We start from the raw sequence: 21,817 nt of genomic DNA on the forward strand, positions 1-21,817 counted from the left end.
AGGGGTTGTCATAGTATTAAAACAGCTAACATACACATCAGGAGGTGGCCTTGAGAAGCTGAGCGGAGACCAACTGGACTTTAATCAGGTTAGTATTGACCTTAAACATCTTCATAAATGTTCTCATGTCTACTTCACTAAGAAAAACAAATTTAAATGTGTTAGAACATTCACATTCCTTCTATATGCAAGTTCTTTCTATTTGCCAAATTAAACATTACCCTGGGCTACCCTGCCAAAGCACTTATCCAATTAAAAAAAATTTGTGTGTGTGTAGTCATGATGTTTCGACTGTGTGGGAGAGTTTGGTTGCTTTGTTAATTCTTCTTAAACAGCAGATTGGTGGGTTTCATAATTAGGATTGGTTATTTTATTGCCATTATCCTAGCTTGGTTTTCTTCAGAGCTTTTTGTTTGTTTGTTTTGAGACAGTCTCATTCTGTCACCCAGGCTGGAATGCAGTGATGTGACCATGTTTCACTGCAGCCTGAACATCTTGGGCTCAAGTGATCTTCCTGCCTCAGCCTCCCAAGTATCTGGGACTACAGGTGTGGAACACCAATCCTGGCTAATTTTTTTTTTTAATAGAGACTTTATTTAATTGTCCAGGCCAGTCCTGAACTCCTGAGCTCAAGCAATCTTCCCTCCTCAGCCTTCTGAAATGCTGGGATTATAAGTATGAGCCACCATGCCCAGCCCTAGTTTGTTTTTTAATTACTCTATACTACTGTATTCTAAAACAGCGAGCCCTATGAGGCAAATGGCAAAAAAAAAAAAAAAAAAAAAAAAAAAAGTGCTCTTGAGATATCGAGCCATGTTATATCCTATGAAGCACGGAGTGAACTTTGAGCAATGCACTACACTGTGCTTAAAGACTATGACAACTTCTCTGCTTCCTGGGAGCTCATAGTTTGAGGGGTGGGGACATAAAAATGGTAACTTCTGCAGGGTGTATATATTCAATAATAAGGCATAACAGGAAGAAACTAGTCTGAATGTCAGAAGACCTAGGTTCTAATCCAGACTTTGACACTAACTAGCAAGTTGGCAAATTGCACATACTTTCTTTGGGGTTCAACGTATTCATTACAAACCTGGAGGAAGGGCTAGCTAGATCCCTTCTAGCTCGATAATTTGGGAAGTCTTGAGGGGAGAACTAGATATATCAATAGAACATATAGTTTTTATAAGGCACATGAAGTCACCAAGTAGGTTGGAACATAATGCAAGTCAGTAGTGCCTGGAATAATTACCAACATAAAAATAAATAAATGAAAACAAAGGTCTTACACAGGAAAGCCTCAGAATCTCAGAGGGACCCTGTGAAGTCACCTTGGTGTTGGATCTGTCTAGTGCAAACAGAATTCACAGGTGGAAACAAGCCTGCTATGAAGAAGGAAGACACTCCTGCTGTCCAACCGTACATATACTAGTGTGCATTTTGCTTCTCTAGACTCATTCATTCATCCATTCATGCATTCATTCATTCATTTTAGAGAAACCAAGAGACTGTTACCATGGCAGGGAAGCCCAAGCTTCACTACTTCAACGGTCGGGGCAGAATGGAGCCCATCCGGTGGCTCTTGGCTGCAGCTGGAGTGGAGGTATGTTCTGAGTTAGGTCATCTTAAGTTGGACCTAATTGATTGTATCAAAATATTTTAATAAGCCAAGAGACTTCCATACTAGATGACCTGTGAATATTTTGGCCTCAAATAAAAACATCCCCAGTTATTTTTTTAAAAATGGACAAATTTTACCAAATGAAATTTTAAAAATCTGTCCATCAAAGAGCACATGAAAAAGAACACATGAACAATTAAAATATATTTTGAAAAGAATCATCAACTAATCACAATGAGTGGATCTTATTTGCATTAGGATTTAAACAAACTATAAAATATAACTTATGACACATAACAATTAGGAACCTGAATATTGATTGAATATTAGATAATATTAAATAATTATTGTTAAATTTTTTAGTGTGATTTTGTGATGTTAGGTATGATGTTTCTGTTATGTTTCAGAGATACACACTGAAGTATTTAGGATGAGATAATATGATACCTCAGATTTGTTTCATATTATGACAGAGGAGGAGAGAAGCTGGGCATACAAATGAAAGACTGGCTTGGGTTGGTGATTATTGCAGCTGGATGATTGAAACAAAGAGGACTGTTGTATTTTATGTGTATTTTTTATATATATGAGAAATTTATACAATAAAATGCTAAATACATGGAAACTAAATGTCATTAAACATAAACTATCAACCACAATGAGGTCAGGGAGGGAGTGGATTGTAACAAACTGCCTGTTAAAGGCTGAGTATATTCAGTCAGTGGTTATTTTGTTGTGCACCTTTTAAGTGCCAGGTTCTGTCCTGAGGATTGGCAGTGAGCAAGGTAGACACAATTCTTGCCCTAAGGCAGACTACATGTCTAAGAGGACTCAGATAAGAAAACACGTGGTTAAAATCAGGGGTGGGGGCTTCCAGAACACCCAAGCCTTCCCCAGTGTTACCAGGCCATCCTCCCAGTGTTTGAGTAGGAGATGCTGGCAGGTGTCTGTGGGACTCCGCTAAGTGCTGCCCTCTAGAGGTGTCACTGAGAAAAACACTTCCCAGTCCAGACCAGAGTTCGTCAGTAACTGCCTGAGGGTTTTCCTCCAGAGTAAGTAATGGAAAAACTGAGAAGATGTTGTCCCTCGGGTGGCAGCAGAAACGGAGGGTTTCAGGTGAGGTGGCGTCCTGTGAAGGGAACTTCTAGGGTGCCCCTTCAGCCTCAAAGCGCCGTGTGGACCTGAACCTTGGGACGGCACTTTCTCCATTGCTTCACGAGGGCTTGGGACTTTAGCCTCACCCTTTCTCAAACCTATGAGGAAATAAGCACAGAAGAAATCCTCACACTGCCATTCCAGGTTGTTTTCTGTGTACAAATGAATACCCTGTTTCACTGTCATCCAGACATCAGCTCTGCAGCTCAGTGCCTTCTCTCCAGTGACGTTCCCTCCCTAATCATGGACATTTGTGAGATCGTGGGGAGGTGAAGTGAACTAAAAGACGGAGCAGGCCAGGAGCAGTGGGTCACACCTTTAATCCCAGCACTTTGGGAGGTTGATAGGGGAGGATTGCTTGAGCCCAGGAGTTCAAGATGAGTCTAGGCAACACAGCGAGACCCCAGCACTACAAAATAGAAATAAAAAATTAGCTGGATGTGATGGTGCATGCCTATAGTCCTAGCTACTCAGGTGGCTGAGGTGGGAGGGTTACTTGGGCCTGGTAGATGAAGGCTGCAATGAGCCGTGATCACACCACTGTACTTAAGCCTGGGCAACAAAGTAAGACTCTGTCTCAAAAAAAAATAAAAATAAAAAAGAAGATTGAGCAGTTCTGACCCATGGTCAGACCCATGAGCATGAGCATGGTCTGACCCATGCCTATTTCTTGAGGAATCTAATCTAAATTTCCAAGCGGCCATGACCAGCTTCTTCTGTGTCCCCTGCCAAACTAAGAAATCTTATGTTCTCCAAATTATGTACCAGATGGGGGCCATTCAAGGTCACAAGTCTATAATGCTATGGGACGAACTAACAAGAACCCATTTACTGTTTCTGCTTCCAGTTTGAAGAGAAATTTATAGAATCTGCAGAAGATTTGGAAAAGTTAAGAAATGGTAAGATCAAGTCTCTAAGTGCCTCTGATGAGGGTATCTAGTAGAAAAGGTACAGTTGAAGATTGATTTTTTTTTTTTTTTTGAGATGGAGTCTCGCTGTGTCGCCCAGGCTGGAGTGCAGTGGTGCGATCTCGGCTTACTGCAAGCTCTGCCTCCCGGGTTCACGCCATTCTCTTGCTTCAGCCTCCCAAGTAGCTGGGACTACAGGTGCCTGACACTACACCAGGCTAGTTTTTTTTTTGTATTTTTAGTAGAGACGGGCTTTCACCATGTTAGCCAGGATGGTCTCAATCTCCTGACCTCGTGATCCACCCGCCTCGGCCTCCCAAAGTACTGGGATTACAGGCGTGAGCCACCACGCCCAGCCACAGTTGAAGATTTTAACACCAGGCGATGCCTATGTGTGTGTAGGGTGGTAGTTGTGGTGGTGGAGAGGGAGAAAGTGGTTAAAGTGGAAGGGATGTGGCTCCCTGAACAGGTCTGGCAACTCTCTCCAGGCTAAAAGGCCAGACCTCTCAGAGTATTTGCTAGAGGAACCATCCCCAGTGCCCTGAGAATGCCCTTTGCTTGTTTTCATGCTTGGGGCACCATGAATGACCTGTGGTCATCAGCTCAGGATTCCACACAGCCTTCCCCATCCAAGGACACACAAGAACATGAATAAGACGAAAAGAATAGAAATAGATGTGGCCATTACCTTGAGTTGTTTTCTTTCTTGGGTCATGTGATAAGGTCATATTGTAGTAATATTGTAGGCTTGGAAGAACACAGAAAGGGACCTCTACATAAAAATCATGTCTCAGAACCTACTTTAAAGGTCATGAACACCACGAGACTTACCCTGGGAAGTTCTCGTTTTAAATGACATCTCTCTGGCACTCCCGTTATAAACTGTCTCAGCTTTTTCCTAAAATATCATGAAGATAAATCAACGCAAGAAAAATACAAAGGACCTACTATGTACCTGGATGGGGAATAAAAACATAAATGAAATAACAGGCTAAAAGGTAAAAGGAATCAGTTCAGAAAAAGAACTACAGGCAGCTAAAATCAAAATACTATTTCATTTTGGAGGATAACAGGCAATAATTTCTTTTTCATTTTATAACCTCAGTCATTTCAACCATCATTTTTCTTCCTGAAATGGTGGGATTCATAGAAATTTCATGCTGCTTTTTTTTTTCCTTCTTTCTAAAGATGGGAGTTTGATGTTCCAGCAAGTACCAATGGTTGAGATTGATGGGATGAAGCTGGTACAGACCAGAGCCATTCTCAACTACGTTGCCAGCAAATACAACCTCTATGGGAAAGACATAAAGGAGAGAGCCCTGTATGGTATCTTTTCTGTTCTTCCATCAACAGAGAACACAGAGTGATTTAGGTCCTTCCTTGAGTGAGTGGGACCATGGCAGGGCATCATGACCAGCAGCAGGCTGGGTCTTGGGCGTGTACGCTGAGGTCCAGTATTGCAAAGTCCCATGGAGATGAGGGAACAGTGAACATGGGGAGGGTTCAGGCAAGGGTGATTCTAGAAGAGGATGCAGTCCATGGATCCAGCACCCTGACAGAGGTTTCCAAACACTGATGAACCATGAACTGAGGAGGATGGGGAATCATGATTCCAGGTGCTCAGGCCTTCAGAGGCTGGACTCCAGCCAACAGCTTAGGACAGGCATAGAATGTTTGAGATTCTGTAGATGAAGGCCTGGGGAGGGAAGACTGCAAAGAAGCTGAATCTCAGGTCCCAGTAATTCCAAGAATGATGACCAGGAACCCAAGTTACCAGCCAATTATATGGACTGGTCCACTTGAGCAGGGCTAGTAGAGGCTCGCACCCAGAACTCTGGGGTTACCTTGAAACATTGATTCAAGGCTGAAGCAGCTAGATTTATCGAATACCAGCAAAGCCATGGGGTCTCCTCACTGTTGCAATTGGGCTGCCTGATTCTAAATAACATCCTATGTGAAACTGTTGGCAGTTCTTCAAAAAGTTTAGTGTAGAGTTACCAATGACCCAGCAATTCCTCTACTAGGTATATACCAAAAGAATCAAAATACTTCCACACCAAATCTTGTACATAAATGTACAGTGCAAATAACAGCAGTTTTCATGGTATTCAAAATGTAGAAACAACCCAAATATCCATCAACCAATAAATGGAGGAACAAAGTGTGCCTTAGCCATGCAATGGAACAATATTTAGTCATGAAAAGAAATGAAGTATTGATGCATGCTACAAGAAAGTTGAGCCTTAAAGACATGTTACATAAAATAAATTAGACACAGAAGGCTACATATTTTAGGATTGTGTGTATGAAATGTCTAGAATATTCAAACCCATAAAGGCAGCAAGTAGACTAGTGGTTGCCTGAAGCTAAAGGGTTTGGGGTTTGGGGAAAATGAATACTCAATGGGTACAGATGTCCTTATTAGGGTGATAAAAATATTCTAGAATTAGAGTATGATGATATTTGCAGAATTCTGTAAATGTACTAAAAGTGACTGAATAGTATAATTTAATGGGTGACAACTATCATATGTGACTATACATCAATGAAACTGTTGTTTTAAAAAGTACTGTGGAAAACCCAGTTAAACACAAAAGAAAAAAAGGTCTCCTAAAATATATCCTGGCTGTAACTGTGTATAGAATTTCACCAAGGAAGCGAATCTTTACATGGATAGGGCTATAGAATTATGTTTCATGGCAGTAACTGGAAAAACTGCTAATATTGGGCATAGAAGTGGGCCTGGGAGATGTAAAATGATGAGACAGGACAAGGAACATGACGGAGATGGCTGTGCCAGGGACTCTCTTGGGATTACTTAGGAGGCAAGTCTTTGGCCATTTGACTCACACGAAGTTTATGCACAGAACAAACCACAATAGAGATGATAAATGCTGGCACAGCATCAGTGGGTACTGGCAGTGATTCCACCAATTTCTCTCATGACTGTGACTGTAGACAGGTCACTGATGCTCTTTGTACCTGTATTTGGTCATGTGCATAACAAAGATTTTAGAGATATATCTACCTCGATAAGTTGTTTTAAGAAATAAAAGGCAGCCAGGCATGGTGGCTCACGCCTATAATCCTAGCACTTTGGGAGGCCGAGGCGGGTGGATCACGTGAGGTCAGGGGTTCGAGACCAGCCTGGCCAACGTGGTGAAACCCTATCTCTACTAAAAATACAAAAATTATCTGGGCGTATTGGCAGGCGTCTGTAATTCCAGCTACTCTGGAGGCTGAGGCAGGAGAATCACTTGAACCCTGGAGGCGAAGGTTGCAGTGAGCCAAGATTGTGTAACTTCACTCTGGCTTGGAAGAATGAGGGAAACTCCATCTCAAAAAAAAAAAAAAAAAGAAAAGAAAAAGAAAGAAAGAAGGAAATGTCAACATACATGCACAAATCAGAGCATAATGACTAGAATATAAAAGGCACCCACTGGAGATGAATTACTTTGCCACCATCTGACCCTCTATTCTCTTAGGTTTTTATAAACCTACAAAATCTAAGGCAAGAGGCGTTTGATGCTTTGGCTGTTTTTGTCTTTCAGAATTGATGTGTATACAGAAGGTATGGCAGATTTGAATGAAATGATCCTTCTTCTGCCCTTATGTCGACCTGAGGAAAAAGATGCCAAGATTGCCTTGATCAAAGAGAAAATAAAAAGTCGCTATTTCCCTGCCTTTGAAAAAGTAGGTGAAGCTGTTCAGCATTTTGGGGCACTGAGTTTAGAGACCAGTGGAAAAATAGTGGCTGGGCATTCCTGGGGCACTGACCTTCACTTTCAGTGAGACTTCCTGAACACCAGTTCAGATCTCTGACTCTCAAGGCATTTTATGAAAATTGACTTAGAGGAACAATGATATCACTTATCCCCAAGTTATAATTTTCCAGCAAAATTTCAATTTACCAGACCCCAGTATAGAATTCTCTATTCAACAATTTTATGTTCATAAGTAGAACATGAGCTGTGGAAGTCTCTGAACCACACTAGAGGTTGCTGTTGAGTCTGTGGAACACAGGCTTGGTCTGAAGATGAACGTGATGAAAGCGATCCATTAGAAACTATTCTGGCACCCTGTGTAGGAAGACAGGAGACCAATTTCCCAACCAGAGAATATTGTAGTGTTTCAGAGATGGATATTTCTTCAAAGGATAGTGACAGTGGGGTGGAGAGCAAGATTTTTTAAAACGCATTTTAAAGTAAATTGCAGATGTCAGTGCAGTTCACTCCTAGACATTTCAGCTTGCAGATTATAACAGTGCAGGTTAGGAGTCAGAGCCGATATTGCAAGAAAGATGATGAATTCAAGTTCACTCTGTTAGATATGAGTTCTAAATTTCTTTTCAAAGAATTAATAAGTCAGTATATTCAATTCTTTGCCTTCTACTTTTAAACGTAACTACCTCGTAAAGCAATCTTTTCGATTACCTACGCCACCCTAACTCATTCCGATCACCTGCTCCATCCTAACTCATTCCGATTACCTGCTACCCACTCTGCCCTGACTCCCGCCAAAGCACTCACCCCGTCATTCTTTTTAAATTAGCCAATCAGAATTAGTTTAGTCTGTGCGGTCTAACCTTAGCAATAGGGGAATGACACAGCAGCATGGGCCACGTGCGTCAGGGATAAGAAACCCTTCCCCTCCTTTGTCCAAGTGTGCGCTCACCATTGTTCCATCTGTGAGGGCGCACCCTTCTATATAGAAGTACCTTGCCTTGCTGACAATTAAAAAGAAAATTTTATGTTCAAGTGCTATTCTTTTTGCGTCACTGAAACTTCAACAACCCAGGTTTACTTCAGATCCTAGGGAGACAGAGCAGGAAATGAGGAAAACAGACAAGGCATTTTATGAAGATAGACTTGGAGGAACAATGATGCCACTTATACCCAAGTTATAATTTTCCAGCAAAATTTCAATTTACTAGACCCCAATATAGAATTCTCTATTCAACAAAATTTTATGTTTGCAAGTCCAACGTGAGCTGTGGAAGGCTCTGAATCACACTAGAGGTTGCTGTTGAGTCTATAGAACATATGGAGAAATGAAGACTCTGAAATAGTCTACTCCTGGAGGAAGAGTGCTGTCATGAAGGTGAAGTCGCTGCCCCAGGGAGACTGGGGAGGGAGAGAGCAGATTGTAGAGCCACATCCTGAATGTCAAGGCTACACGCTGTAGGGTCTGGGGCAGACAAAACATGCAGTAGCAGGTGCTAAACCCCTGGCCCATGTGGAAAATGCAAGCAGGTGGATGGTGTGGATGCCACAGTGATGTGGAATGAGAAGACAAAATGGGAGCCTGAGCTGCAACCGAGGAGTGAGCAGAGCCACATTCTTGCTCCCTCACTCAATCAGGGAACATAAACAGAGGCCTGGACCTTCACACCATCCAGTTAGGCAACACTGGTGGGAATGTCAGGCTGGAAAGACTCAGGGAGAAGCAGAGGCCCCAGCCTGGGTGCGCATGTGTTCCTGATCTGATTCCTCAAATTCTCCAGGTGTTACAGAGCCATGGACAAGACTACCTTGTTGGCAACAAGCTGAGCCGGGCTGACATTAGCCTGGTGGAACTTCTCTACTATGTGGAAGAGTTTGACTCCAGCCTTATCTCCAGCTTCCCTCTGCTGAAGGTGACCCATTTCACAGCCCTTAGAGAGGCAGCCCCACATGTCCCATCTTGGGATCTAGTATCTGGGCCCTTGGACTGGCCATGTTCTGACCCCAGCCTTTTTCAGGCCTTCACTACCCCCAGGTCTCCAAAATGAGCTTCCAGACCCCAATTCTGAGGCATGAAAAAGACTCTGGTTCTGGAAAGGAAATTTGTGGTGCATGCCACCCCATGAAAATTATTTTGCCTTTTATCATGGAAAGGACCCAGGGCCCAGCATCTTCCTCCCTCCCCCATTCCTCTGTGGTCTGTTCCTGAGTTCTGTGATTCCTTTTATCCCAGGACTGTCCTTGTGTTCCCACACTGAGTTGGTCTGAGCAGGGCCCTTTCCATTTGGTTCCTTCCTTAGGCTCTGGCCAGGGTGGCCAGCAGGAGCTGTCAGATAATTGTGTTCCTCTGTGCACAGCTCACCCAACACACTGCCCCCAACCCTGTATCTCTCACTGAGAAAACGTGGTCCCATGGTTTGAATTTAATATTTTCTATAACATTTTCCTTTCCAACTCATTTCTCCATATTTTCACTTCTGCTTAGAGACTGACCTGTGTTGATATCTCACGGGCACATTATTTTTTCTTGTCTTATACAAGAGTCACTAATCTATGGGATTAATATGTAAGGAGAAAGATAGGGATGACCGAACTGATTAAAACTTTAAGACATCTTTGGGGAAAATAAAGTGAGCTACATGTTATTCCTCTTATCTTCATTTCTCACTGAGCGTCTGTTTCTGCCTCCATGCTGGTGCTGATGGAGCAGCCTTGCTTGGTCTTTTGCAGGAGGGGTCAGATTCCCTGGGTGGTATTAATGGTGGTGACAGGCCTTGGCTTCACTCTGAGGCTGTGCTTTGTGAATTACAGGCACTGAAAACCAGAATCAGCAACCTGCCCACGGTGAAGAAGTTTCTACAGCCTGGCAGCCCAAGGAAGCCTCCTGCAGATGCAAAAGCTTTAGAAGAAGCCAGAAAGATTTTCAGGTTTTAATAAAGCAGCCATGGAGGTCAAGAACATGCAAGACCAATATTCTAAAGTTTTGCAACAATGAAATGCTTTACTTAAGTGTTGATTGTGCCTGTTGTAAAGCTAATGAACCCTTTCCAATTATATGCTAATTAAATAATAAAAACGCCTATTTGCCAACTTAGTTAAAATTTAAGCCTTTTCATTAGGATCTGATATGAATTCAGATTTCTAATCTCCTCCTAACCTGTCTCTTTCTTGAAATTAAAAATTTAGTAAAAATGGGAAATGTAGGTTATATGGTTTGACTTTCACCAAGAATTATCCTGTAACATTTGTCATACAATCTATTAAAATGTCAATGTAGAAATGCGCTCCTGATATTTTCAGGTATGCACGGGAGAAGAGTTACCATTCTGGGTAATGGCATAAAGCCATTTTCTTCTTTTCCTGGACAGTCATTTTATTTCTGATAAAAGCGTTCTTTCTCCTGCATTTTCAAAACAACGATTCTCTCTGCCGTGGATCCCTCAGTTTTCTAGGTGAGGAAATATTGAAGAGCAAACAGACCCATCCTCTGCTCTCAGGCCACCCTGTTGTCCCTTACAGTGCGTGTGCTACTGGCTCATCCTCACTCTGCTCCTTAAGGTTCTGTGGGATCCTGGGCATGAACCTTCCCCCACTTCCCTCAGTGCCACTCAGGCCTGGACTGGCAAGATACAAATGGCATATGTGAATTACATACAAATAACTATATGCAAAATCATTTTTCCCTGGTGTGTCATTGTGGCAGAATGCTTAGATTAGGAGTGCTTTCTAGTTTCAGCCCCTACTGGGCCTATAATGTTAATCTCCCTTAGGACACCTGGTCTTCTGCAATTTGAGTTCTCCTCTTAGAGGGAGCTTCCCCACAGTTGGCAGAGGTGGGTGAGAGAGCAGACGGACACACAAGCTTCCTACCTGCAGCTTCACTTTGCTCTAGTCTCTTCCCCACTTACAACCAGAGTAGTTTTTCTGAAATGCAAATCTGAACATCACAGAATTCTTCAGTGAGTCCTGACTGCATATAAAATGCATCCCCACACCCATCCTCACTCCCTGATCTTCAGCCCAATTTACCCTCTGAGCATGGTGGGGCCTCTTGTCTTCCTGCCTGGGTGCATTTGCTAGCCCTGCCTGGCAAGCTCCTTCCCAGTGGCCACAATTAAGTCTACCCCGTTGCTTCTCAGGAGCATTGGGCTGTTCTCTGTGCCCTCCTCAGAGCCCCATTGACCCTTAATAACACCTGAGGGCCACTGTGTCTGCTCCCCTGTGCTGTGAGCGCGGGTATGGGACATTTACTTGAACTAGAATGCTGAAGCTTTGATGAAACTAAGGAATTACTAGAATTTTAATATGATAAGAGAGTAGTGTGATTATGTTTCAACAGGTAGTCCTTCCTTTCTAGAGATAAATACTAGTATGTACAGAAGAAATGATATGCTGTCTGGAATTTGCTTCAAAAGAATCCCTTGGTAGTGGGGGGAGTAAGTGGAAGTTTGTACTGTTTTCTTGTGGCTTCTGTCACAGATTCCTACAAACAAGGTGGCTTGAAACAACAGAAATTCTGAAGGCCAGAAGTCTGAAGTCAAGTTGTGAGGCCCACACTCCCCTGGAAGCGCTAGGGGACAATCCTTCCCTGCCTCTTACAGCTTCTGGGGGCTCTTGGCATTTCTGGACTTCCTTGGATCTTGGCCACATCACTGTACTTTCTGCATGGGGCTTCCAGCACCTCACCCTCTTTGTGTCTGTGTCTTCTCTGTTGTGGGTACACTTCTCATTGGATTTAGGGCCTATTTAAATATACCAGGATGGTCTCATCTCAAGTTCCTTAACTTCATCTGCAAAGAGCTTTTTTCCAAATAAGGTCACATTTACAGGATCCAGGGGTTTGGATATGGACCTATCTTCTGTGGGGGCCAACATAACCCACTGCATGGTGTAGACGAAGAAAGGCTTTTGTCAATTGGTGAATCCAGGTCATGGGTACTTTCAACTTTGTTATATTATTCTGTCTACTTTTGTATTTGCTAGAATTCCTCCATGTAAATTTAAAAACTATCTTATTTTAGGAGCTCCTATGATGACCAGGTTTTGTGCCAGACAATGAGGACTGGAATCAAACAAGAAGAAGGCTTTCCCCTCAGGAGCTCAGGGTCTAGTGGGGAAGCTGATATTGAATACATCATGTCAAAACAGTGAAGGGAAAGAAGACACAGTAGCGAAAATACCATAGTAGGTGAAAGTAGTGCATTCCAGTCAGGACAATTACCATGTACAAAGACCCAGAGGTCAGGAATGGTAACCTGAGTGATGCAGAGAGGAAAAAGAATGCAAATAGGGTGGCTAGATTTGGCAGATAAAATACAAGACACCCAAGTAAATACGAAATTCAGATGAACAATCAATACTTTTTTTGTATAATCATGTTACCTACAGTGCTTGGGACATACTTATACTAAAAAGATATTGATTCTTTGCCTAAATTGCACATTTTCCTGGGTTCCCTGCATTTTATGTGGCAACCCAGTAAGAGAAGCCTTCCAGAGTGCCATCAGCCTGCTCATCACAGACATGCCTTCCCAGCTATGCTCCCAGCAGAGGTTTCTCATCTGCCTTAGTCCTGACATCCAAGTCATGAAAAGTGAGCATCTTCAAAAAGCCAGTTTCTACTGACTTGTAAAGAGAGCAAAATCTGCTGAAATGTTTTGTTAGACTTTTATTGCCAACCTTGAAAAGGAACATATTAACCAGTTACCCTGTGATAAGAGGATGACTTGCCATTTTTCTTAGAATCTAGTAGGCAGTCCTGTGGCCCTGAAACGTGTGGGAGTGGCTTTTCGCTAAATTGCCTGTACCTCTTTCAATGGGAGGGAGCTATGGAAAGGACCATCTAGCTTATAAACACATCAGGACCTTAAATTAAGTTGTTGAACCACAAGCGTGACAGTCTTTAACAAACTAAGCACTGATCTTGTAAATCTTCTCATACTGCCTCATACCCTCTCATCTAGGTACTAGAAAAATACTTTTAAATGTATCTTTAACACAATAAAAACAAATCTATTTAATACTCACATCAATGCCTTCTTTGTGTGCTTGGATGACAGTTTGAGTTGTGCATTCAGCTGCTTTTAGATACATCGTGTCAACTCAATAAACAGAAAGAGACTCTAAAATGAAAGATATTCATTTGGGAATAAAGTGTTCTAATGGGTATGTGTGTACCATAGTAAACCACGTATGTGCTTAGGGAGATAAAGGAAGACAAAAGTTTTTTAATGAAAAGGATTAAATAAATTTTTAAAATACTTATCATTCACTACAAACATCAATAACAAGGGTGACGTCAGGCCAAGTATGAACTGGCAGTTGCTGGTCAGATGTCCTTGCAGAAGTTTTTTGTATAATGTTGTGATAACCTTTGTGCAAGATTATGTTTTTTGTAACTTTTTTTGTTATCTGACATAAAAGAATGAAAACCTTCTCTTCATGGTTTTCCAGCTCTGTTTGTCAAGGTTTTCTTAACATTAGTAACTTCATTTTGTTTCTGATAATATTCACAGTCATTACAGAAATGTAAAAATGAAGAATTTATAAAACTAGGGCATGATATATAATAATAGGAAAAAAGTTAATGAACTAAGGTAAAAAAAAAAATGATGGTGCCATTTTAGATAATCTGAGAATATGAGCAGTGCCAGAGGAAACATAGGTGTTTGTGCCAAAGTTGCTTTCTCTAGACAAGTAGTCAACATACAATTGTTGCAAATGAAAATTTTGCAAGATCACAGACTTGGGATTCCCAATGACCAATGAAAGGGACATACATCTGCACAGTTCCATGTCTGCAGTTGTTTCTCCAAACCTCCACCTCCTGCTGAGGAAAGAGCCACCAATACCTACCAAACACAATTCTAATTTACAAACTTGATGGTAGATATCACACACATTCGTGCTTCCTTCAGGAAGTGCTCTGTGATTTGTTGCCGAGTATTGACACCGCTGACTTTTCAATATTACTTTAAGGTTGTTAATGCTCCAAAGGGCAGGCAAAATCTTTTGTGAGCCACTGTGTAGAACTTGCAGGTTAATGTAAGTCCGTAGAACTTTTAGTTTTATAAAGTAAGATGACCTAGACTTATGATGAAAAAAATTAAGAAGAATGCCCTTCTTGTGAATTTTTACATTCCTGATTCAATGATTATTTGTTAATCCTTGTCCTTTGCCCAGCTGAACATTTGTCCGAAAACCCTGCTCTTTCCAAATTCCTCCTTCCTTACTCCTTCTGTGTCTACTTAGTGGAACAGTCCCATTTCTTTATTAATTCTGCTTAAACTGCAGAAAATTGAGTCTGATAATCAGGATTGGTTGACTCATTGTTGTGATTCTATTATTTAATTTTTCTATTTAATTTTTTTCTATATTATTTAATTTTCACATCAAGCAAGCTCAAAAGTGGAAATTGGAGAAATCTCTGTGACCACTAAAATGTATAGCAGCGCTATTTCTATTAGAATAAATTAGTCTCTGAATGTCAGGAAAACTAGAATCTAATTTAGTCTTTGCTACTATTTAGCTGAATGACAAGTCACATTCTCTATCTGGGGTTCAACCAACTCATGACAAACCTAGAAAATAGCTAAGAAAAAGTCTCTCACCCTTGGCACCCCTTGGGTTGGGGAATTATTTGTGTGCAGGGGCTGCCTTGTTCATGAGAGGGCATTTCAAGGCATCACTGGCCTCTACCTACCTGATCTTGTAGCACTACGTACCCCTAAGTTGTGAAAACCAAATATGTCTGCAGCATTGCTGAATGGGATAGGGGAGTAAAACCTCTCCTGGTTGAGAATCACTTGACTACATGACTTCTCAAAGTGTTAAAAGTCAAAAGTCCTGATAGGAGAACTACATAGTCATTCGAGCATACAACTAGTTTTTAAGAAGCACCAAAAGGCATCTGACTAGAATGTATGATGTCATTAGAGTATAAGAGTCAACGATGGCCTGGAATAAATGTTTAATATTGAGGGGCGGGAGATGTTATAAAAGGAAGACCAGGAATTTCAGTGAGATCCTCTTTTTGGATCCAGATCTGAGAGCTATGTAAGCTATAAAAGAATTCACAGGAAAGAAATATAGCACTCATATGAGAAGATACTGAAATGGGAGTTGCAAGAGATTACAGAGAGCAATGTTTAAATACAGATGAGTGATCCCACTTTGAAGGGTAGGAAACCAGACATTTGGGAGGTACAAAATCCACTGAACCCGCAGATTGAGATGCTACTATGGAAATAAGGAGGCCACCTGGGCAGAAGAGACAGGGTCCTCAGCTTTTTCTGAGTCTGGCAGCCTTCTCCCCTTGCTCTGATTTGCTTGGCTAAGAGAATTATGATTCTTGGATTGGAATTTCCAGGAACCCAGTAAAGTGAAGTCACTGCTGAGCACATTCTGCTCCGTTAGTTGTCCACAAGCCTGTTCTTCTTTCTTCTTTTCTCTTTTTTTCTTTTCCTTTTTTTTTTTTTTTTTGGTTTATCACCCAGGGTGGGGTACAGTGGCATGATCTAGGCTCACTTTAATCTCCACCTCCTGGATTCAAGTGATTCTCCCACTTCACCCTCCCTAGTAGCTGGGACTACAGGCACGTGCCACCATGCCAGGTAATTTTTTTTTTTTTTTTTGGCATTTTTGGTAGAGATGAGGTTTCACCATGTTGCCCAGGCTGGTCTCGAACCCGTGGGCTCAAGTGATCACCTGTCTCGGCCTCTGAAAGTGCTGGGATTAGAGGCATGAGCCACCACACCCAGCCCCACAAGGCTATTTTTCTGACTAGATTTAAACCCTTTAGAGCAAGGACCAAATCAGACCAAATATTTTCTGCTACAAGCCATCATCATTGCTTGAGACACCGAAACTGTTTTTAAGAGGTGAATACTCCAGAAACAAGGAATTGAGGAAGGATCAGCAAAATGTCTGCATTTTCAGGTAAGTAACAGGATGATGTAGAGAAGTGACTGTTTTCATCAAGTGTTAAGAATGAGACCCTGCCCAAGAGCTATGAATGGCTGGAGAGAGGCAGTGGGGCTCCTACATGCATGGCTGGAGTTCATGCAAAGGGGGCCTGGCAATAGGAAAGGCTCAGACTGCCCTGAGCAGGGAGTGAGTGGTAGCTGGGCCTGGTCTGAGGAGAAAGGCCCACCAGATGTAGGATATGGGAGCCTTTTTCTGGGATATAAATCATCTCTTTTTCGAGGTTATAAAACAACCTGGGAACCAGGGATCTGCTGCAGTCTAGGAGTTAAGCAAGACTGTGTTAACGATGGGTCAGGCCTCCCTGAACCTTCACTGAAAACTTCCTGTTAATCCAGTGTATTAGTTTGTTCTCGTGCTGCTAATAAAGACATACCTGAGACTGAGTAACTTATAAACTAAAAAAAGTTTAGGTCCGGCGCGGTGGCTCACGCTTGTAATCCCAGCACTTTGGGAGGCCGAGGGGGGCAGATCACGAGGTCAGGAGATCGAGACCATGGTGAAACCCCGTCTCTACTAAAAATACAAAAAATTAGTTGGGTGTGGTGGCGGGCACCTGTAGTCCCAGCTACTCGGGAGGCTGAGGCAGGAGAATGGCGTGAACCCGGGAGGCGGAGCTTGCAGTGAGCTGAGATCACGCCACTGCACTCCAGCCTGGGTGACAGAGCAAGACTCCATCTCAAAAAAAAAAAAAAAAAAAAAAGTTTAATGGACTCATAGTTTCACGTGGCTGGGGAGGCCTCATAATCATGGCAGAAGATGACGGAAGAGCAAAGGGACCTCTTACATGGCAGGCAAGAGAGTGTGTACAGGGGAACTCCCCTTTATAAAACCTACGGATCTCGTGAGGCTGACTCACTATCAGAAGAACAGCACGGAAAGACCCATCCCCATGATTCAATTACCTCTCTCTGGGTCCCTCTTGTGACATGTGGGAATTATGAGAGCTACAATTCAAGACGAAATTTGGATGGAGATACAGCCAAACCATATCATCCAGGTTGACTGGATTAGTGAATATCATTAACCTCTGCACAGGAGCTTTATAGAAAAGACCCATTGTATGACTTCTTTAAAAAAAAATCTGGATATACATCAAATCTTATTTCTACTAGAGCTTGATGGGTTAAGAGAGAGAGAGAGAGAGACAGGAGACCCATGTACTACCCAATGTGTTCAGAGAGACTCATCCACATCCCAAGAACTGGGGGTCGGAGGACACTCTCATTACTTGGTTCCTATTATGAATTTTATGTACATTATATTATTAGTCTGTTTTCACACTGCTATAAAAAAATACCCACGACTGGGTAATTTATAAAGAAAAGTGGTTTAATTGACTCACAATGCTGCATGGCTGGGGAGGCCTAAGGAAACTTAACAATCATGGTGGAAGGTGAAGGAGAAGGAAGTACCTTCTTCACAACGCAGCAAGAAAAGGAGACAGCAGGAGAAACCACCGCTTATAAAACCACCAGATCTCATGAGAACTCACCCACTATCATGAGATCAGCTTTGGGGAAACCTCCCCCATGATCCAACCACCTCCACCAGGTCTCTTCCTCAACATGAGGGGATTATAGAGATTACAATTTGAGATGAGATTTGGGTAGGGACACAGAGCCAAACCAGATCAATTATTTCATTTAACTTTCTCAACAGCCCTCAAAAGTAGGTATGGAAATCCCTATTTTTGGTTTGTTTATTTTAGACAGAATCTCTCTGTGTCACCCAGGCTGGAGTGCAGTGGCGTGATCTCAGCTCACTGTAATCTCCATCTCCTGGATTCAAGAAATTCACCTGCCTCAGCCTCCCTAGTAGCTGGGACTACAGGTGCCCGCCACCACATCTGGCTGATTTTTTTATTTTTAGTAGAGATGGGGTTTCACCATGTTGGCCTGGCTGTTCTGGAACTCTTGATCTCAAATGATCTGCCCATCTCGGCCTCCCAAAGTGCTGGGATTACAGGCATGAGCCACCACACCTGGCCAACAATCCCTATTTTCAAAAGAGAAAATTGAGCTCAGAATTTAGAGAGCCTGAGTTTGTGAACCTCGTAATGGAAGGAGCTGTGATTTATGTCAGACTCCCTTCTCTCCGATAAGAAACAGTGTAATCAGGACCACTCAGAGACCTAACTCTTTTAATTTACTACTGGGATTATCATAGGTTATATTCCTTTCAATACAAGCTCATTTTCTAATTGAGATAAATATACTAGTCCTCAACTCACTCAGGTTTTTAGGTTGTCAAATAAGAGAAAGGCAAACTTTTATTAAATTTTTCTTCTAATCAAGCTCCTGAAAAGCTGCTAACAGAAAGGAACTCAAGATTCAGATGTTCGCCTCTTGCCCTCATCTTTAAACCTTTAGCTGGCTAATGGAGTCTGAATGGGAAAATATGAAGCAATTTCTCAGACAGAAGCAGAGCCATCTTATAGGGTGGAGTGGAAAAGCTCTGGACCTACAATCAGAAGGAGTTCAGGCTGACCCAGCACTCACCAAGTGTGCAGTGTGGGCCAGTCGCTTTAGCTCTCTGAACCTCAGTGTGCCCATCTTTAATTAGGATCTTAGGAGCCATTTCCCAGGGTTGTTGCAGAAGGTAGACACACTCCCTAGATATTGACCATGAATGAGTAACATGTGTGTGTGACTCATGGCAAATCTTTGAGCTCTCTGGTTTTCAAATTCTGTTAACCCAGCAAAGCTCTGTGGTAAACTTTGTCCCAGTCTTGATTTGGCCTTTGGAAACCTCATACTGTGAAGGTGATATATTACTTATAAGCGAGAGAATTATGATAAAGTGCTATGTAAGATAACAATTCATTTCCCTTTGAAACATGATCCTCAGTAATGGCTAAGGGTGCAAATGTGCAATTTGAATCACTCTGTGAACTCTAGTTGATAACAATTAAACAAGCACACCCCACTCTCTGTGAGGTTCACTCTCCCTTTCCTTCTGAATCATGCTATTTCCATTTCCAATGAGAGGAAAGTGCAATGTGCAAAGTCTCTAATTACAAGACAGATGAGTTGATTAAGTATGTTTCAAATAATTATTTACTTTCTAAAAGTTAGACTGTTGAGTTCCACATTTTAAAATGTAGATATTTAAGAGATTTTGATTTCTAAATTCAAGTCATACATACTTTTCTAGAAATACATCTGTTGGTAAAGACAAGTATATTTTTGTACCAATATACCAACCTCGATGACCACAAAATTTTGCAGGAAGAATCTTAATATTTTCTAACAGAGCTGGGGGTTTGGAGAGAAATTGCCACTGTTCCTAGGTCCTGGCACTGGAACGCCTGCTTTCAATAAGTCTTGTGTGTTTCCATTCAAACTCATGATACAATTATTTATGGTTTGTCCTGGTAGACTTGGTTTTCATTCTCTGATACTCTGCTATGTTCCACCTCCCAAGCAGGCTGGGATAGAGCAAAGACTATCACACTTCCTTGATGAGCCCCAATCAATTTATCTCTAACCATTTGCAATGGCCAAATGAGCGTGCACGCATGCCAACATCCATACACATAACATACATATAACTGAAACTAAAAACTCATGAAACATTACTTACTCTCCAGCATGTCATGCTCTCTGGTATTTTTTATTCTTTTATATCTTATTTTTAAAGTATTGGGTTTCACAATCTGCTGAAAGATTACTATGCATATTTGAGAAACATTAACATAAAAAATAAGGCCCAGTCTTTGTTTTTTGTTTTTGTTTTTGTTTTTGAGACACAGTCTTGCTCTGTCGCCCAGGCTGGACTACAGCAGTGCGATCTTGGCTCACTGCAACCTCTACCTCCTGGGTTCAAGCAGTTCTTGTGCCTCAGCCTCCCTAGTAGCTGGGATTACAGGCATGCACCACCATGCCTGGATAATTTTTTGGTATTTTTAGTAGAGACGAGGTTTCACCAATGTGGCTAGGCTGGTCTTGAACTCCTGACTTCAGGTGATCCACCCGCCTTGGCCTCCCAAAGTGTTGGGATTACAGGTGTGGGCCACTGTGCCCGGCCAGTCTTTGGTTTTGAATAGCAGTGGGTTTGAATTCCAGATCCACCACTTACTTTGGGCAAGTTACTCAAAAAATCTCAGTATTCTCAACTGTAAAATGAGATTAACAACAGCACTCACCTTAGGTGATTTTTGTAGAATAAAATGAAGATAAATTTGGGAGAATGATCAGTGTGTGACTGACATTGAACAAATGCTAGCTCTTTCCATTCCCTGCAAAATTAATGCAGCATCTCTTTTTCCAGGTTATAAAACAAAATGCACCCTATAGAGGTAGAAAATAGAATTCCAAGAGAATCAAGAAATTATGATTCTCTATCTGTTTAAAGAATTTGGATCTCGTAGCTACAGTTAAACAAGTCTGAGGCCCTATTTCTCCCTTTGATCAAATGTAGCTGTATTAGTCCATTTTCACACTGCTATAAAGAACTTCCCTGAGCCTGAGTAATTTATAAAGGAAAGAATTTTAACTGACTCACAGTTCCATATGGCTGGGGAGGTTTCAGGAAACTTACAGTCATGGTGGAAGGTGAAGGAGAAGCAGGCATCTTCTTCACCAGGCAGCAGCAGAGGGAGAGAGAGAGAAGGGGGAACTGTCCTTTATAAAACCATCAGATCTCGTGAGAACTCACTGTCAGGAGAACAGCATGGGGGAAACCGCCTCCATGATCCAATCATCTCCCACCAGGTCCATCCCTCAACATGTGGGGATTATGGGGATTACAATTTGAGATGAGATTTAGGAGGGGACACACAGCCAAACCATATCAGTAGCCTAACAGCCAAAGAGCTGAAGAGTGACTTTGCTCCTTCCTGGTCCTCCCTGTCATGACATCCTCTGGTTTCTTGGTCACTTACTGGGTTCCCTTCACCTAGGTGGGTTCCAGGCCTGCCTTCATTTTAGTCTTGGGTGTGGATTTTCATGTTCATCACCACCTAGAGTGTGATTGTGGACATTGCATTTCACTTCTCTGATGTTCCATTTCATTAATCAAAAAATGGAGATAATAACAGGCATTTCAGCAGAGCGCAGTGACTCATGCCTGTAATCCCAGCACTTTGGGAGGCCGAGGCGGGCAGATCAGTAGGTCAGGAGATCGAGACCATCCTGGCTAACACGGTGAAACCCTGTCTCTACTAAAAATACAAAAAATTAGCTGGGCATGGTGGCGGGCACCTGTAGTCCCAGCTACTCGGGAGGCTGAGGCAGGAGAATGGCTTGAACCCGGGAGGTGGAGCTTGCAGTGAGCTGAGATTGCACCACCACAGCCTGGGTGACAGAGCGAGACTCCGTCTCAAAAAACTAAATAATAATAATAATAATAGGCATTTCATGGGACTTTGGAGGATTAAAGATATAAGATATTAAAAGGGACTAGTGTTGGGGAAGTATCACCAGGAT

The 21,817-nt window shown here is 42.2% G+C and overlaps 1 protein-coding gene across 2 annotated transcripts; it reads left to right on the forward strand.

Annotated features, from left to right (window-relative positions):
* The first annotated feature begins 6 nt into the window (after positions 1-6).
* Positions 7-10,500, forward strand: LOC100583757 (glutathione S-transferase A3). 2 transcript variants are annotated; one of them, XM_003254148.4, is made up of 7 exons: positions 7-88; positions 1,496-1,603; positions 3,624-3,675; positions 4,873-5,005; positions 7,236-7,377; positions 9,188-9,319; positions 10,218-10,493. In XM_003254148.4, the coding sequence occupies exons 2-7, from the start codon at positions 1,517-1,519 to the stop codon at positions 10,338-10,340; spliced, it is 669 nt and encodes a 222-aa protein (XP_003254196.1). In that variant the 5' UTR covers positions 7-88; positions 1,496-1,516; the 3' UTR covers positions 10,341-10,493. The 2 variants fall into 2 exon arrangements, with proteins under 2 accessions (XP_003254196.1, XP_030658194.1); XM_030802334.1 differs by lacking the exon at positions 1,496-1,603 and having other exon boundaries at positions 37-88; positions 10,218-10,500.
* Positions 10,501-21,817: the final 11,317 nt, after the last annotated feature.

Source organism: Nomascus leucogenys, chromosome 22a (assembly GCF_006542625.1).
Source record: "Nomascus leucogenys isolate Asia chromosome 22a, Asia_NLE_v1, whole genome shotgun sequence".
NCBI lineage: Eukaryota > Metazoa > Chordata > Mammalia > Primates > Hylobatidae > Nomascus > Nomascus leucogenys.

Excerpts from the sequence above, each read along its gene's own strand:
- LOC100583757 (XM_003254148.4), top strand. The coding sequence starts at position 1,517 with ATGGCAGGGAAGCCCAAGCTTCACTACTTCAACGGTCGGGGCAGAATG. Across the intron at positions 5,006-7,235 it reads GACATAAAGGAGAGAGCCCT|AATTGATGTGTATACAGAAG; the intron begins GTATGGTATCTT and ends TTTGTCTTTCAG. Across the intron at positions 7,378-9,187 it reads ATTTCCCTGCCTTTGAAAAA|GTGTTACAGAGCCATGGACA; the intron begins GTAGGTGAAGCT and ends CAAATTCTCCAG.